The sequence below is a fragment of the Colobus angolensis genome, unplaced genomic scaffold (genome assembly GCF_000951035.1).
Source record: "Colobus angolensis palliatus isolate OR3802 unplaced genomic scaffold, Cang.pa_1.0 Scaffold126, whole genome shotgun sequence".
Classification (NCBI taxonomy): Eukaryota; Metazoa; Chordata; class Mammalia; order Primates; family Cercopithecidae; genus Colobus; species Colobus angolensis.
The window spans coordinates 5662454-5681283 of NW_012113808.1; the positions used below are offsets into that span (position 1 = coordinate 5662454).

Sequence of the window (18830 nt, forward strand, 5' to 3'; positions counted from 1 at the left end):
CAGTGGAGGCCGGTCTGAGATAAGGCCTCCTCAGTGGGCTCCTCCTGTCAACCTGGCCTTATAATACACATCTATCTCCTTCCAGGCCCTCAGCAAGAGGAAGAGCCAGCTTCTAACATATGGTGAGTGAGCCAGAGGTGGGGGTTGCAGGCTTTGAACAATTGCAAGTGGGGGAGAAAACAGACAAAAAACAATCCTCCCCTGTGAGTATGTCTCCTGGTCTTACATCCATACTGCTTCCTGACTTCTTTTCTCCATAGTCCTATTTGCCCACCATATATCACATTGAAAATTGTTGATAACTTTGGGAGACTCTGTCAGGGAGCCACTGTCTGCTGCCTGGCTCTCCCATCCTGGCTAGGCATCTGCCTTCAGTCTTGCATGAGAAATCTTTCTCCTGCCCCGTCACTCTGTTCTGATTTCCAAGCAAGTGTTCCCTCATCACATGTCACAAACTGCTCTGCCCTGAGGGAACTTGATGGTGGTGATGGAAAGTTCCTACTGCCTCCTTCTGTGGGGTCAAGACTGGGGTCTTTGTCCATCTTGGCAAGAAGTTGAAGACCCTTTTCTCCTTATGTTTTGCTGTAGTCATCCTTTCCATTCATTCAAAGCTTTGCCATAAGCTCATCCCCATGGCTTTGTAGACAAAACTCCCATGCCCCCCTGGTTCCCCACCCACCATCCAATCCCTGAATAAACAACAGCTCATTTGTAAGAGATTTTTAATTTCATCTTGGTATGCCATTAAGGAGTGGAATAAGGATCTCTATTCATTTTCACTCACATAGTATCTGCTACATTCTCCAACTGGTCTTTACCACAGAAACCTGTGGGGCCATACAGCATCTGCATAATTTTCACTCATCAGACTGGTTTGGGTTTCTTGGTGGTTTGCATAAATTATAAACAAGAGCACAAAAAATCACACGACATAGACTCTACCATAAGGGGACATGTTCCCTCTGGCCTTGCCAGGGTGATAGGGACGTGTCTCTGTGTTCAAGTCTCCAATGATGTCCCCAGAAGTAAGACCAACCCTGTCCTGGCCCCTCCCGGATAGGTCCACAGTGACCCTCTGTCTTCCCCACCAACTCATTCTGGTTTCCCAGGAGGCTTCCTAGCACAGAACGATCCCATCCTAGCACCACAACTGGAGACCAGGGTGTGGAACTGTCTCCGTGTACAATGGCTGCTGGGTCTTCCGTGCTGAGGATCAGAAGAGTGAGTTGGAAGGAAGAGCCAGGGGTTTCCACCGGACCCTTCTGCCTCTATGAGCTCCATGAGGTTCTTTAGAAACAGACCCTCTAAAACAAGGGGCCCCAAACTTTTTCTGTAAGGGCCAGACAATACAGATAGCAAATATTTCAGGCTTTCCAGGCCACAGACAGCCTGTTATATATTCTTCTTCTCCTTTTTTTTTAATGACCTCAAAAAAAAGTAAAAACCATTCTTGGCTGGCAAGCCACAGAAAGCAGGCCTGCAGGCAGCAGTTTGCCCACCCCTGCTCTAGAATACCACCAGGCCCTCTTCTATCCCCTCAGCCTTCGCCTCCTCCCCACTCCGGGACTCTGGGATCCCTCTGAGCTGCTCTGAGCTGGTGTCTCCTCCAGCACAGGCTTTGCAGAGGGACTTCAGCAGGCAAAACTGCCCTCGGGAGTTCGGGAGGCCACCTGCTCTGCAACCCTATGTACCCTCCTTTGCCAAGTGAGTGGCCTGGTTGTATCTTAAACAAATATCAGATATTAGTCTCAGCCCTGCTCATGTGTCCTGGGAATGAATTAAGCCTTGGTGTTTCCCAGTGAGGTAGGTACATACTATTAGCCTCATCCACACTTGCAGTTGCTGAAGCTCAAGAGCTGAACCAACCTTCCGAGCACTGCCCAACAACCACTTGTCAGAATTTAAAAGAAAGCCCAGGAGTCTGGGCTTTACATTTTCTCAGAACATGATCAGGGATTATTCTGTCCCACCCCTGCCCAGTGATTCAACCCCAAAGAGAGCAAGAATGCAAGAGAGAACACCGCCAGCCACACAGAATTGCTTTCCAGACCTGAAAGACACTCTGAAAACAGAATGAACCCAAGCACTCAAAGCTATGGGGCTAGGTGGAGCAGCCCTCTCTGCCCTGCTGACTAGTCTCGTCAAACTAAAAATAAAGTTTATAAAAGTAAATTATCTCATTTTATAACTTAAGTGCATCAAGCATTTCCTTAAATATAGTTCACACTGAAAATAAAGTTACTTTTGCTGTACAGTTGGTGTCTGTTATAATTAGGAATAAACTTTGAGGGTAAAATATGAAAGGTTACACACTCACACACACATCTATCTGTCTGTCCTTCTGTCTATGGGTGAGTAGATGGATAGACATATGCACCTCTTGACAAGAGCTTCCCCGACATGGTGGGAAGTTGTTAGGAGTCCCTAAGTATCTAGTTTGCATGAGAATGTCTATATTAAAAGTCCCTGTCCTTAATGATAAACACATCTTCATATCTAACGCTAAGACTCTTATTAGAAACATTAAACTATGCAATCCATAATGTATTCAGTCTTTGGAAATGCTGAGCTACACCATATCATTATACAACAGCATCCCCAACAAAACTCCCTCCCCAACCCACCTCTTCCCTGGCCTCCCTGTCCCAAAGCCAGTGACCCCTCACAGAATATGGTTGTTCCATATGGGAGCCTAGTCACAGGACTCTAGGGGAAGACTCAAGAGGTGAAGTAAGAATTCTGCATGGAGTACAGGTGGTCAATGGGGTTTCCCACTCTGGACTGCAGAGGCCCAGCTTCTGAGGTTGCTAGGAAACAGTCACCCAGGTTACTGAGGGAGGTGTCGTCACTATCCAGGTCGTGGAAAAGGGGCTCGGCACCTGAAATGGAGAGGAAACACTGTCATGAGGGTCTGGAAGAGGTGACACATTTCACTGTCAGGATATTCAGCTGAATTCAACAAGTGTTGCCTGAGCACATGCCCCATGTGAAACTTTCTACAAAAAGTCTATATTCTCTTTAGGCAGCTCGTGTCCAAAGTGCAACAAGTGAAAACAATCTAAACCAGGACATGACAAAGTGCTAAATTGAGGGCAACATAAGCAAATGTCACAGTGTCTAGACAGGGAGTGTGGGGAGTAGGCAGGACATGTCACCAGAGGCTGGAGAGACAGGGCAGAGCTCCCACAGGACTTGGGCCTAAAAAATGATGCTTGAAGAAGGGATGGTAAAACCAACAAAAAAACAAAACCAAAAAAAAAGCTCTTTGAGTGAGGTTAATGAAAACTCCTGTGGTAACATTTGTTCTTTCAAACACCAAGGGTCTACTAACTATCAGCTGTTACCCCAAATTTGTAATGCAAAGGAAAGGAAGTCTGGGTGCCTACCTTCAACTAATTTACACCTTTCATAGGGAAGCCAGTAGGGCGCACAGTGAAACAGCTGAGGAATCACTGCAACTAGGAAGTGGAGGCAAAGAATGTTCTGCCTGCACTTCAAGTAAATAGGAGAGGTGAAAACTGGAGTTTATACAACTTGTCATGGGGCTTTAAATACTCATTTTATTAAAGGAGTCATCACAGGGATACTTTAAGTAACACAACCCCTGAGACTCTGAAAAGAATTTGCAAAAAAATGTAGTTGCCCTGTTTTCCCACAGGGGTGGAGTAAAGAATGCTACAGATGTGACCTGTGACTTCCAAGGAAGCCAAGAGGGTGGCTATCACTGAACATCCAATGAATGGAGTCGGCCAGGGAAGGGCTTGCCAAGGGCCAAGTCTTAATAAATGTTTGCTGAATGTGTGCTATGGGAAGGTAGGGGTGATTTTAACAACAGATTTTTTTTTTAAATGAAGGCAAGAAAGAAGTTGTTTAACAAAATCTGTTATCTGTGGCATGAATCTCTGATACTAATGTTTTGAAGGCTTGCTGCATAAAATTATTTTTTAACTGTCAGTGTAATTTATCAGATTACACAGTATAGACCAATGCATTACATACACCACTAACCTTCTCTGTATAAAAATGTAATGCCCTATACTTGGTTGAGGTTTAACTTGAGCCTTCACTCCAAAGCTCACCCAGCCCCCTACTCTGGGTCCTCAGGCCCCCAGTTGTTGTCCATTAGCTTAAGCACAAAGCTGGGTAAGTGGGAGAGGCTCAGCTATCCATACATGCAGCATTTAAATCAATGCTTCTTTGGGTGGGGTGGGTATAAGGGAGATACTTTTCACTTTACAAGTCAGTTTATGTTTCACTAGTTAAATTAGACACCTATTAGTATCCATAGTAGGACAGTCCAGATAGAAAATTTGTCTTCTGTGCTTTTTATATCTTTTCTTACTTAAGGTAAACGTTTGCTTAATTAAGGCCTTCCTTAGCACTGATACTGCTGACATCTGGCATGAAAGCGCAAGACTTGCAGAATTCAATGACAACAAACAGGTCTACAAGGAGAGCACAAGTTCCTATTAAAAACCAACAAACAAGAAGCTTTGAAAACAAGATAAATGGAAGGGTCACTAATGAATATGCATGAAGGTCTTTCTCCTGTAGCCATTGGTTAGGCGATTCTAGCAGTATTTTGTAGGGCACATTATTCTGCTTTGGAGCTTCGGTGTGCATCTGGGAACTGCGTAGATGTGTTTAGGAGGGAATGACAAACCCATACAAGTTATGAGAGGGCCCGGGGGGCTTGAGTCCCTCTTACCATAAGGGTGCATGTGGTCTCCAGGCATCTGGGGTGGGGTGAGACCCTGTCGGAAGGGATCTGAGCTGTAGACACTCTGCTCGATGGCCAGGAGCTGCTGTGGGGTGGGCAGAGCCGTGTAGGGGTTCATGATTCCTTCCATCCCAGCACTCCCACCACCATTTGTCTGAGCTGTAGAACAAAGAAGCAGTCAGGTCATTCTCAATGTGCAGCCTGGCATGTGACTTCCCTGGGTCCTGATTCCCTCATTTATAAAATCAAATGGGATGAGGTGACATCAGTGGCTCCAGCCTTTGTCCTACCCGAGGCCATCAGGAATCACTTTGGAGGATAGGAATAGGGTAGGTGCTGGGATGTTGAACTTTGAGAACATCCTTGAAATATATCATTTCAATAAAAGGTTGTGATGCTAGCCACACGTTTGACAGTCACTAGAGTAAATGTATCTAAAGATCTGTCTATGATAAACCAGTATGAGCCCATCAGTCAAGTGGGAGCTGTGACCTGTTGACCTCATGGGGCTGACGGGAAGATTCCATAGGACTGTGTATGCTTTGGAATTATAGCTTGCTATGCTTGTAGATAGAATTTTATAAGAAAAGCAGGATTCACTTCCTGCCACCACATCTTGCTGAGGTTCTCTGAAAATGGGAAGAACAGAGACTATTTCCCCACCAGCCTCTGCTTCCTTAAGTCTACCTTTGGAGCTGCCTTTAGAATTATGTAAACTAAGTCGCAAGCCACATGAGTTTGTGTTCTCACAATGCTTTGATGCATTCTTCTCTCTTTGAACTGCACAGGGGTCCTGTGAGGTAGGACTAGCAGGCATTAGGGTCCTACCCTAGGGATGCACACAGCCTGAGGAACAAGGAAAAGTTGCTCCCACAAAAAGAGCCTTAGGGGTGGAGCTGAGGGCAGAATTCAGATCTAACCAGCTTGCTGCTCCACCCTTCCCCACACCCATGCCCTGTTTTATTTCTTCTCTCCCTAACATCTACCTTGTTGTTAACATAGTGTTTAGTCTAGAAGGTAAGAAACTAAGGGAACTCTTGGCTGCAAGAGTCAAATTCTGGATTCAGCCTAGACCTGATGCCAAGCACAAGGCAGGGTCCATATGAGGATAAGAGGCTGTGCTGAGGGGCCTGAGAACTAGGATCACATTCCACAGACTTCAAAGTGTGGCCCACAGACTAGCAGCAATGGCACCACCGAAAAGCTTGTTAAAGAGGCATAATCTTGTGGCCCACCCAGACCTTCCTTATGAATTGGAATCTGCACTTTACCAAAATCCCAGTTGATTTACGTGCATATTAAAATGTAAGAAACCTTGTTTTAAGGTACAAACCATTCAAGGAATTCTGGATAGCTGAGCTGGGGGGTGAGGGGCATAGCCTTTAAGAATGACATTGTTCTAAAATAGTATTTCTTGTTTTTTTCTTCCTTTTAACTTCCATGAAGTCTCCCACAGTCTGCACCTCTTCACCCTCCTCCCTAATCCTCATATCACTCTGACTTTTTTTTTTTTTTGAGACGGAGTCTTGCTCTGTCGCCCAGGCTGGAGTGCAGTGGCTGGATCTCAGCTCACTGCAACCTCCGCCTCCCGGGTTCATGCCATTCTCCTGCCTCAGCCTCCCAAGTAGCTGGGACCACAGGCACCGGCCACCTCGCCCGGCTAATTTTTTGTGTTTTTAGTAGAGATGGGGTTTCACCGTGTTAGCCAGGATGGTCTCGATCTCCTGACCTCATGATCCGCCCGTCTCGGCCTCCCAAAGTGCTGGGATTACAGGCTTGAGCCACCGCGCCCGGCCCACTCTGACTTTTTTAAAAGTCCACCTGGGTAGAGATGGGAAGGCAGCATGGCGTGTGGAACACAGTGTTCCAGTTCCAGCCCCCTCCCTTACTGATCTAGGGCCACATTCAGTCTTGCAGAGCCTTTGTTTGCTCATCTGTGAGATGGGGGTAATAACAACTTCTCCACTCACCTCCAGGAGTGGGTGTTGTAAAAGTCAAGTCAGCGGGTATGAGAACACCAATCTATAAAACTGTTCAACAAAGGAGGGCATTGTTATTTTGCTATCATTATTTTTACTACTTTGCATTATTTTGGAAAGAAGCAAGTCACCGAGGCATCTTCTATTAAATCAATTCGCCTGGAAGGGGAACTAAACAAGATGAGAAACTGAACGTATCTGTGACTCTGCAAGTAGTCCTGACACATTCTCCCTGACACTGTGGTGGGATCCAGGCCCGGATGCCGTGGATAAGGTCAGTACCATCCCCAGTCAGCAGTTCTAAGCCTGCATGCAGCCCAGGCGTCCTCAACCCTCTCACAAGTTCCTCATGGCTCAGTCCTCCCTTGAAGGCCTTATCTCTCCAGCGGGTATGGTCTAGGCTTCACTGAGTCCAGATATGTCATCCAAAGAGCTGGGTAGTGGGAGGCCTCTGGTAGGAACAGCCTGGATTCCAGCCAGAACTGCCTGGGAGGAGGCACCAGCTTACCAGAGCTCAGCCTCTGGGTGTTTTGCTGATCTTGCTGCTGCTGCTGCTGTCGCCTGGCCAGCTTCTTCATCTGATAAGGAGAGGACCACAGGATTAGAAGTCAGGTGACCTGTAGCATGTTCACATGGTAGGGTGGGGGCCTGGAAGCGACGCCTTCCCTGGGAGAGGGCTTGTTGGTAAAGCTCTAGCTCTTACTTAGGAAAGGAGCCTCAGTGGCCAGCCCCATGTGCTAGAAGCATTGCAGCTGAGAGCTCTTCTACTCTGCAGCAGTATAAAGACAGCAGACTGGGAAGCAGGGGTGCAGCTAGTCTTAGCAGAAACAGGGATTTTCCCTCAGCAAACAAAACTTGCTGCTTGTGGTGTGACCATCTTACATTAGGTAATAAGTGTGTGACTGTGAAATTTGCAGCCCAGGCTGGATGTATGGAACAAGAGGATACTGACAGGTTGTGATTTGGGATCAGCCAAGAGGCTGTTCCTTTCCCCCTCCCTGTCTGCTGGCCCTTAAGTTTGAGATGAGCCTATCCAGACATTCATGCCTCTTCCAAAGTACCCTACTAACATGCAAGCTTCCCTGAAGGAATATTTTAACTCAATGTTTCTCAAACTGTGTTTCATAGAGCACCAGGGTTCCATGAGATGTTGACATATACTTTGAGTGTGTGTATGTGTCTGTGCATAGGAAACACTAGATTTTTGTAAACATTTTCTCTATTGCAAGATTTTTCAGACCTTTAAATGGGCCCCTGTGCTTTATGAATCCATAGACTATAGGGCTTCTGCAACTTATTGCACCATGGAGTCTTTCTTTGGTGGAATAACACATCAATAGCCCTGTTCTGAGGATGTCATTTAGGGAAATGCTACCTTAACCAATCACGATCAAATAAAGAGATAACCTGTGATACTGTAAAGTATATATTTGGTTGTCGACCCTGTTTTTTGGCATACGATTTCTAAAATTTTTGGACTCTCCAAAGCAATGCCTATTTGAATGTTAATGACTGACTGACCGCTGTCAGCCTCTAGGTAGCTTCAGAGTGGAGGCTGATAATCAGAAAGACCCGGGTGTGATTAGATGGCTGAAACATTCAGCACCACCTCCAAACCTCTGTGGAAAAGGGATGGGCTGAAAGTTAAATTAACCATCAATGGCCAGTTACTTAATTAATCACGCCTACATAATGAAATCTCCATAAAACCCCAAAAGGATGGGGATCAAGAGCTTCCAGACAGCTGAATACATGGAGATTCCTGGAGATTGGGGTGCACAGGGAGGGCAGGGAAGCTTCATACCCTTCCCCCATTTCTCGCCATATGCATCACTTCATTTGCATCCATTGTAATATCCTTAATAATAAAGCAGTAAATATAAGTAAGTATTTCCCTGAGTTCTGTGAGATGCTCTAGCAAATTAATCAAACCCAAGGAGTGGGGTCACGGGAATCCCAATTTATAGCTAGCTGATCCAAAGCACAGGTAAAACAACCTGGAGCTTGCAATTGGCATTTAAAGGGGAGGGCAGTCTTGTGGGACCGAACCCTCAACCTGTGAAGTCTGACACTATTTCCAGGTAGAGAGTGTCAGAATTAGAGGACACCCAGTTGGTATCCACTGCACAATTGATTGCCTGCTTGGCGTATGGAGAATATCTCCATATATTTTGTCACAGCAGCATTCTGCACTGATTGTTGTAGTGTAAGAGCAGAGGAAATATAGAGTTTGTTTTTTCCTCATATCGTCCACTAAAGATCAGGGCTCTTGAGAAACAGTCCACAGGACACATGTATTTTTAGAGGTAGGAAGACGAATGAGTAAAAAGGTCTAAAACTAAAACCATGATGAGGGAATATAGAGCTTCATTGGATCCAGAGGACAGTATGACGGCTTGGGCCTATATTAGTGAGGGCTGGGCCCTGGGAGAAGTAAGAAAAGGCACTCATTCTACCCTGTCACAACATTGTCTCAGACCAGTCGTATGCATGCTACTTTTAAAACAACTCTGGTATTTGCGTTAAGTAAATATGAATTAAAGACCATGCTTTTACCAAAAGACGCAGAAAGACATTTATTCATACAGATGGCTGGCCAAATTCACAGTCATGGCCACTAGGAAAATACAAGCAATTTCACTAAAACGAATGCCTTCTCTCTCCCCTTCTGCAGGGCTACTGTGGCCAAAATAACTATTGATAACAGAATTTTTGAATCAAGAGAACTACTCTATCCAATGAGCTAAGGTGAGAAAACCTGGCAGCAAGTACAATGTTCTACTGTGATTATTTCAGGAAACCAGCAACACAGGGACAGATAAAAGTAAGAAAAAGGTTACCTTCGCTCTCTGGTTCTGGAACCACACCTGGACAACACGGACACTCAGCCCTGTCTCTGCAGCCAGAGTCTCTCTCACCTTGGAAAAATTGAATATGAGAAATGTAGGCACATTGGCATCTCAGGGTAGGAGGTAGCACGTCTTTTATATAATACATGAGGAGGCCAAAAGACTGTATCTGCTCTAGGAGCTGGATAGTTTTTAATGTTGAGCATAAACACAAACACGAGAACATTGCTTCCCTTCAGGTAGAGAGAAAGTCCTTCACCAGGTAAAGAAACAAAAGAATAATTATTAATTTACATGTGCATTCCCAAGAGGTGTTTCTGGATTTCTCTTGCTCTGGAAATTAGGCCTTCAAGTGGTTTAGACATTAGTCTATTGTGCTTTAGCTATAAGCCATGCATATGCATTGACCTACTTCAGGAGATCTGAGAGTGAAAATCACTTTGGAAAAACAAATGGCTCTCTCTTGCTCTCCTCTCTTGCCTAAATTCATTGACCTTAATTTTTGGTTTTGTCCCTCATGTCTCTATGTAACTTTGGGTGTTTCACAAATATCCATATTGACTGCTACCCCGAGTGAGCCCTGCCCAAAGAGAATAAGATGAGAGCCATCTGGAATCCGGCACAGCCAGGTAGACAACTCTGAGGCCAGCATGTGTGCTAGGGCTGTGGCGGAGACAGGACAACTGGGATCCAGATAATAAAGAGATACATGTAAACATCTGCCCACCATACAGGCACACAGTGAGGTCTGGCAAGGTGTCGAGAAGAGAAAGGGCAAGAAGCACAGGTTTTCAGAGGGGGCCTGAGAGACACTGCCCTCTCTTGATTAGATCCTGGGGAGGAGATGGGATTGAAAGAGCTCCTTGAATAAACGTGTGAGTAGAGCAAACTGAGGCCTTGAGAAGTACTTCCCCTTTATCATGCCATTTGGGGCAAGGCTTAGAAGTGGAATGATTAGAACAGGTTTTTACAGCACATCCTTCTGCTAAGCCAACTAAAATAGGAGTGTACTCAGGGGCCCACCTCCACCTGCTGAAACCCTATCCATTCCTCAGAGGCCCAGCTCGAAAGCCACCTGTTCCACAAAGCCTTGCCTGATTGCCTAGACCAAAGTGACCTTTCCCTTCCCTTGCTTCCTGGCTTCCCCTCTGTTATGGTCCTCAGAGCCCCCTCTCTGGTGTTACAGTAATGTGTACACGCATCTCCTTCTTGCTGGTTACCTGGAAGCTGCCCGGGACAAGCACCCAGCACAAAGCCATACATGGGCTGGGAGTTTAGTATACATGGAAGAAGTAAATAAGTGAGGAAGATTATAATTTGTCCTGGTGCAAGCCCAATCTGGGGGCATTTCACTTTCTACCGTACCTCTCTTGGAGCATAAGGAGCTGAAAGGGCAGAAAAAGTGAATCTGCAACTGAATCTTTCCGAAAGTCAGAAGTTGTGATAGGCTAGACTATTGCTCAATAAATATCCATCCTTCCCTCCCCTGCTCTGTGGTGGAGCACTGCACCTATGCTGGGCTAAGCCCATGCCTTGCTTTGGCCTGTGGGATGTGATATGTCTGATATCCAGCAAGAGGTTTTCGATGGGCTTCTCACTCTGACTTGGCCTCTTGCCTCCTGCCATCCTCACGAGAACAACATGCCCAGGAGAGGGCTGCTCTTTCAGCCTGGACCCTCAAATGCCTCGAAAGACAGACAGGTGGAGCAGGCTGGAACCTGCACCCCACTGGGCCATAGCCAATGCACAGTCCAAGAAGGGAAAATACATGCTTGTTGGGAGCCATGATGACGTTTTGTTTGCTTGTTTTATCACAGACAAAGCTGACTAATACAGAAAAGGATGCAGGAAAAATAATGCTAACATTTTTTCAAAATGTATTTCCCTTGTGAATTTCAGTAAAGAATACCCTGTTTTCTTTATTTTTACCATGTAAAAGATAGTACTGAGTATATGACAGGCAGTCGATAAACAATAAGTACTCAATAAATGGGCGCTGCTATTTATGGCAGAAACTGCTCATTGTCCCCAATATCTATTCTTCTTCCTCCTATGAGTAATTGAATCACTAAGTTTAGCAAGGCTCTTGGTCACCCAGACAGACTCATTTCCCAACTTTCCCTGCAGGAAGTGTGGCCACAGGACTACATTTTGGCCAAAATATAGGAGGAGAAATGATTTGAGCAACCCCTGGATACATCTTTAAAAAGCAGGGTGCTTGCCCTCCATTTCCTCTTTCTCTACCTGGTGACCAGAAACATGGTGACAACTGGAGCAGTCGCTTGAACCCAGGAGATGGATAACAGAGCCACCCACCAGCCTTGCCTTGCTCACCTCTAGACTGTGACAGAAGAGAATAAACTCCTGTCTCATTAAACCACTGTATTTTTTTACATGAATGCTCATAGCAGTCCTATTTGAAACAGTCCCAAACTAGATACAACCCGAAACACCCATCAACAGGTGCATGGACAAACCAACCATGGCACACCTCTACAGTAGAATGCTGAAATAGGAAGGAGTCAATCTCCAAATCACCACACCAAGTGGAAAAAGCCAGACTCAAAAAAAGAGTACATACTGCAAGCCACTGTGTTTTTATACTCTTTGTTTTACAGCATCTGGATCTACACCACAATGGGCACCTATCATTATTACTGCTCCCATTGTGCTCCATGAAATGAAAGGTGTGCTCCATGAAATGAAAGGTGGAGTTGGTGTGCATGCATGAAAGCTTGGGGAGAGTCTATCACATCCTGGCCACAGCTTAGTGACCTCTGAAGTCTCCAACAGGGCTTGAGCCACCTGTGCAGGCTCTGTGTAAACAGTCTTCCTCACCACTCTGACCCCCAATGTCCACTGAGATCCCAGAGGGGTCTGAGTGCACACAGAAAAGTGGGGCCCAGCTCATTTTCCTCCCTGCTCCCTCCTATACCTTCCTGCAGGGCTTGGAGGATACTTCAAATGAGGCCTTGAATGCTCGCCTCTGTTGAGTTGTCAAGATGGTTCTCGGACGTTTGGGGCGCTTATGGTCCTTGCCTTCCTCAGCAGTTCCTTTCCCTGCTCCATGGGCTGACTTGCAAAGACTTTCTTCATCATCACTTTTACCTAAAAGAAGAAAAAGACAATGTTGTCAGTCCCTGAAAGCCAGTTCCTGGAGCTGTATGTTATTCCATAGCAAGTCCTCCAGGACCACATTTCCAGGATGCCTTTATGTATGAGAGCAATAACCTATGTAGTATTGATTTGAAAGCTTCCAGGAAGAGGCTAAGAAAAATACTTCTAAAACCCAGAGACAGGCAGCAGAAAGTCCACCATTACACCTCAGGCTTTATCACAGCATCATATCCTGGCTCCACATTTACTAGCTGTGTGGCCTTGGGCAATGATATGGTTTGGCTCTGGGTCTGCAGAATTGTCATCTCCACATGCTGAGGGAGGGACATAGTGGGAGGTGATTAGATCATGGGGGCGGTTTCCCCTATGCTGATCTTGTGATAGTGAGTAAGTTCTCACACGATCTGATGGTTTAAAAGTGTGTGGCTTCTTTTGCACTCTTTCTCTCCTGCTTTGCCACGGTAAGACCTGCCTTCTTCCCCTTCACTTTCTGCCATGATTGAAAGTCCCCTGAGGCTTCCCCAGCCATGCAGAACTGTGAGTCAATTAAGTTTTTTTTTCTTTATAAATTACCCAGTCTCGGGTACGTCTTTATGGCAGTGTAAAAATGGACTAATACAGGCAAGTTACTTAACTTTCTACAACTAAATGTACTCTTCTACAAAATAGTGATATATACGAGAATCTACTTCATTGGGGTTGCTGTGAGGATTAAATGAGTTTATACTAATACAGCACTGAGTGCCCTAAATGCCAATGAGCCTTGATATATAATAAGTGCTCAATGAGTGTTGATGATTAATATCATTTCTTAGACATCATTTTTCAAGACTAGACCTAGAGACTATGTCTGAAACTCTAGTTACTGCCAAGTGGTAGAAAATACTACTATTAAAAAGGCCATAGAGAAAAGCATTAGATCATCTGCCAGTACAGATAATTCAGAACAGACAGATAATGCCGATAACTAGTCAACATTGCTCTTCTGTAAAGTAAGTAACTCTCTACTGTTAAAGTAATTGTCTAACTATTTGAAATACTTCAACTCTATAAGCAGTGAACAACACGAGGGTTAACTCTGAAGGGAAATAAAACCTCTAGTATACGTCACTTTCTTTTTCCAAGCTACTTCTTACATTCCACAGACATCACACTCCTGAGAAAGTGCTTCTAGGGTCTGGGACATACCTGTGTAAGAAAGACTTCTTTTTACTTTTGGCATTAAAAGCCATAGGCAGGCCAGGTGTGGTGGCTCATGCCTATAAACCTAACAGTTTGGGAAGCCGGGGTGGGTGGATTGCCTGAGCTCAGGAGTTTGAGACCAGCCTGGGCAAAGCTCTGTCTCTACTAAAAATACAAAAAATTAGCTGGATGTGGTGGCAGGCGCCTGTAATCCCGGCTACTTGGGAGGCTGATCCAGGAGAATTGCTTGAATCCAGGAAGTGGAGGTTGCAGCGAGCCAAGATCACGCCACTGTACTCCAGCCTGGGTGACAGCGCAAGACTGTCTCCGAAACAAAATAATAATAAAAGCCATAGGCAAGTCTATGCCAAAATGATCTAACAAGAACCTAATTTTTCTCTGGGTTCTCACAGAGTTCAACTACCCTCTTTTCTCCAGCGAACATCTTTGCCTCAATGGCTTTCCCCTGTGCCAATCCCTTCTGGCCACTTCAAGAAAGCAAAGATGAAAGGACCCACTGTGCCGGGCACGGTGGCTCACGCCTGTAATCCCAGCACTTTGGGAGGCCGAGGTGGATGGATCATGAGGTCAGGAGATCGAGACCATCTTGGCTAACACGGTGAAACCCCATCTCTACTAAAAACACAAAAAATTAGCCGGGCGTGGTGGCGGGCGCCTGTAGCCCCAGCTACTCGGGAGGCTGAGGCAAGAGAATGGCGTGAACCCAGGAGGCGGAGCTTGCAGTGAGCCGAGATCGCACCACTGCACTCCAGCCTGGGTGACAGAGCGAGACTCCGTCTCAAAAAAAAAAAAAAAGCCTGTCGGTTATGCACATGTACCCTAGAACTTAAAGTATAATAAAAAAAAATAAAAAATAATAAATAATAAATAAAAAAATTTTTAAAAAGATTAAAAAAAATAAAAAGAAAAGAAAGGACCCACTGTGTGTGAGCTACACATCCTTTCTCTTTCCTCCTGCCCTCCTCTGTGAAGGATGCTCATGGGCACATGCTGTTTTAGCATAGACATTAGCTGAGTTCTCATTTTTGGCTCTGCCAGATCCAAAAAACTTATTTAATCTGAAAGGACAATGGCTGCTTCTTTCCATGAACATTTGAACAAACAAGGTTGAACATGAAAGGAACACTAAATTGTGAGTTCCTTGAGGTCATGGCCCTTTCAATATAATTGAAAAGAGACTGATACAGGCAGACCTAGGTTTCCATCCCAGTTCTGACCCCATGCTGTAAGTATGGCCCTGTGCAAGTTATGTCATGTTGCTGAGCCTTGGTTTCCGTATCTACATAGCAACAACAATAATACCACACAGTGGGTGTCACAGAAGTAGGGTTGTTGTGTGTAAAGCAACTAACACAGTCCTGGCACTCAGGCAGCCCTTAATAGATGGTATGAAAATGGTGTCTTTTCCTTCTGCCTCACCACTCTCAATAGTACAAATAAAAGCTCCCAAAAAATTAAAGAAGAAAGTTAAAGCAAGAATCTTCATGACAAGGGGTGGCTACTTTGGCATCTTAAAGTCTGAGGTTGCTGTTTTCCAGGGGGTGATGTGGTAAGCTGATCTCAGATATAACCTTGGTGTGATTATAAAATCTTTCTAGAAGGTTTTCAGAATGGCAAGAAAAAAACAAGCACTTAAGAACTAAGAGCCTCAGGAAAACAAGGAGATCCCACAAGAGGATAAAATATAGAAAAAAGAGAGCCATTGACTGCACAGATTTGCCCTTGCTAGACCCTATTGATCCTACTGCTCAGAGGCACCCCAAACTTTGGTGTTTAGTGAGGCCAGCAATTCTCTCTGGTGGTGGACTCCCAGGGGTAAAAACGATGCTCCTCTAGCACTAGTGATGACTTCAGTGACATTTCTGAGGAAATGGAGCTAATGCCCCACCCCAGGGATCATGCAGATCTCCTTCAAGGTAGGCAAGAAAAGAGGCTGAGCCTGCAGGCCGGGCTCACAAAAGAGAGTTGGGAAATCCCCAGTATAGAATATATTTTAAAATGCAATTGTATTGTCTCCAGAAACCTCATGCCTCATACCAGTCTTTTCAATAAAACAGTACTTGCATTGATCCTTTTACAGTCATTCCTCACATAGTTTGATGCAAATGTATATTGATAAGCTGGATAACATAACTAATGAAAATGTAAAGTCTAAACTAATGACAATGGTTCATTTATATTGATATTGATACCATCCAGGACAGCAATGTGACATGGTATCTACAATGGTATCTTTAGCGTTATATAAACTCAGGCTGAAATTCTAGCTCTGCCAGTTACTGTGTTTGATTCTGAACACATTCTCAAGACTCAATTTTCTCATCAGAGAAAGTAACAGTGTTGTTGGAATTAAATGGGATGATATATGTAAAGGATTTAGCACCATTCAGAAATAATTGGCATTTAATAAATAATAATAATCATTATTATTTCAGCATAAAAGACATATTCTTAGTTCTGACATGTGTTGTCAGTTAATTACAGTCTCAGATCAGTGGGAAGTCTCAGTTAAGGTTTTACACTGCAGGTGTTCAATTCTCTCTCTTTGCAGATATGACCCCAGCCAACATGTAGAGCTGGTTTTGTGGACTCTGCCTGTGTGCTTGTGAGAAGGGAGAGCAACAGAGGGAGGGGGAGTTGGAGCTGGTTGAAGAAGGAAGGTGCAATTTCTGAAGTTTCAGAGCCCCAGAGGCAGGATGGCTAAGGGCCTTCTGGGGTCCTCCTACTGCTGTTGCTGTACTCAGCCTTGCCTGGGACATGTGTACATCCCCAAAGAACTGCCGTGCCATCATGAACCAACAGAGAAGAGAGGGGAAGAGAACACCTCCTAGGTTAGCTGTTGGGGCCTATTTTTGGGGGAGGTGGTGAGCACCACAGGTGGCTGCTCCTTCCCTCTCTCCACAACCCCGCAAGAAAAGAGAAAAACATATTTGTTTTCAAAACGAGAAGAGAAGGGGAAAGAGGAGAAAGATTGGTTCCAGGACCCCTGCATATACTCAGGGGAATACTCAAACCTGTGCATACACAAGTCCCACAGCTGGTCCTGCCTAACCTGGCTATAGGAAAGGTGGGTCTCCCACAGTGCATATATGCGGGTTTCACAGCCCTTGAATACTGTCTGCATTTGGTCAAAAAAAGAAAAAAGCACATATAAGTGGACCTGCACAGTTCAAACCCATGTTGCTCAGGGTTAACAGTAGCAGCAGTAGTGGTGGTTTGTCTCTGGAGTGTTTCTCTTGCTTTTGTGGTGCATTTTCTTTCTTTGAGTCCTCCTTCCTGTTAGATATCTTTTCTGTCCCTTTACACCTTCCATTTTGCTTTCTAAGAAGCATTTCATGCTCTAGACCAGGAGTCTACAAACATTTCCTGAAAATGCCGGAGAGTAAATATTTTAGTCTTTGCATGCCTCACAGTCTCTGTTGCAACTACTCAACTCTGCAATTATAGCACAGAAACAACCACAGACAATATGAATGGGCATGGCTGTGTTCCAATAAAACTGTATTTCAAAAACAGGCATCAGGCCAGATTTGGCCTGCATACCATAGTTTGCTAACCCCTCCCCTAGACCTCTCCTGACCTCTTGTTCTTCATCAAAACTTACGCATCCTGTGTCCCGTTCTTCCAGCTCTGACTCTGGAGGCAGGAAGCACTGCTCATGGTTAGCATGGTTTGATGTGTTCTCTCCCACAATCAATAACATATATGCATTTAATAAGAAGTGCCACTACCCAACAGTCACCAATGTGGAATTTGGGGCATCCTGGCACATCTGAGCCAGAGAGATTCTGAAGATAGAGGAACAGAGGAAGCTTTTGGCACCTCTCAAAGTACAGACAGATGCCACAACCCAGCTGCCAACAGGAATCTGGACCCTTGTTAACCATCACCCAGCTTCCATCTACTGTAGTGTAAATATTATGGGTATAATGGTGCCTTCTGACTCTCCTGGGGAGTTTCCAAGCTGCTCTTGGGGTACTCACTGAGGCTTTTGTTTTCTCTTTCAGCAAGGGCAGACCTGCCTGACTCGGATCTCAGTTTCTCCATGAAAATATGCAGTGCCTAAAATTTACACTGATCAATTTGTTCACGAGAAAGGACATTTCTAAAAGAGCCAGGAGATTGCCCCCAGAACCAAGAGGAGTACTGGAGAGCAGAAGATGAAGAAAAACCTTTAAACAGCAGAGCAGTGAAGTGGAAGGAGAGGCGGCCCCTCTCCTTTGCCAGAGACTCCCACTCCCAGATGCAGGCCAGAGCGATCCCTCATAATTTAAGCTGACACCCCTCAGCGGAGATGAAAGGAACACCACTCGCTGCTCTCCAACAACAAATGTCAGCATCCCTGGAGGCCATTTAGACACAAACGCAGCATAAATCTGACTCCTAGTGGGGAAGTCCAGAGATTAAGTCTCCACGCACAGCCTACCAGAGTGAAATGAATTTGCTTGGCACAAAGTTTGAACATGTTTCTCAGGGCCTTTCTTTCCCCTTTCTTTAAAAAAAAAAAATCTGGAATGGTTCAGGGCTGTTTTTTCCCCCTTGCTGTTCCTCCCACTCGTTTATGACATAAGCAATGGCAGATGAAAGACCCAGCCATGGTTTATGGCTCAGAGACGGAGCTGCACTACCTGTGGGGCCTCAGAGATTCATTTCGGGTTGTTGGAAAAATCCCAACGGCCCATAAACAGGGCAAGAGATATCTGAGTTTGGCCTAGGAGGCGAGGGTGAGGGAGGGGATGACAGACCTTCATGCTAGGGCAGGGAGAGGCAGGAACGGGCCTCAGATGCTTCCCCAGTGATGAGCCTCATAAATGTCTTTTAGACAGGGGGAGTAGAGGAAGGGTCTGGGATTTGTTGTGAGGGAAGGTAGGAGGGAAAGAAAGAAGGGAGGAATTTATGAAGACAGGATATATAGGAAGCTATTCAGTCCCTGCCCTGCACTGTAGGAGGAGAATTCCATTC

The 18830-nt window shown here is 45.2% G+C and overlaps 1 protein-coding gene across 2 annotated transcripts in view; it reads right to left on the reverse strand.

Moving 5' to 3' along the window:
* Positions 1-705: 705 nt before the first annotated feature.
* LMX1A (LIM homeobox transcription factor 1, alpha) overlaps positions 706-18830 on the reverse strand; it is a 156462-nt gene continuing 138337 nt past the window's right edge. For both annotated transcript variants that reach the window (XM_011933354.1, XM_011933353.1), the window contains exons 5-9: positions 12484-12656; positions 9540-9617; positions 7208-7277; positions 4709-4879; positions 706-2879 (exon numbers count right to left, since the gene is read on the reverse strand). In XM_011933354.1, the coding sequence (XP_011788744.1) occupies positions 2719-2879; positions 4709-4879; positions 7208-7277; positions 9540-9617; positions 12484-12656 (653 nt within the window). In that variant the 3' untranslated portion in view covers positions 706-2718. The remainder of the gene's footprint in view (positions 2880-4708; positions 4880-7207; positions 7278-9539; positions 9618-12483; positions 12657-18830) is intronic.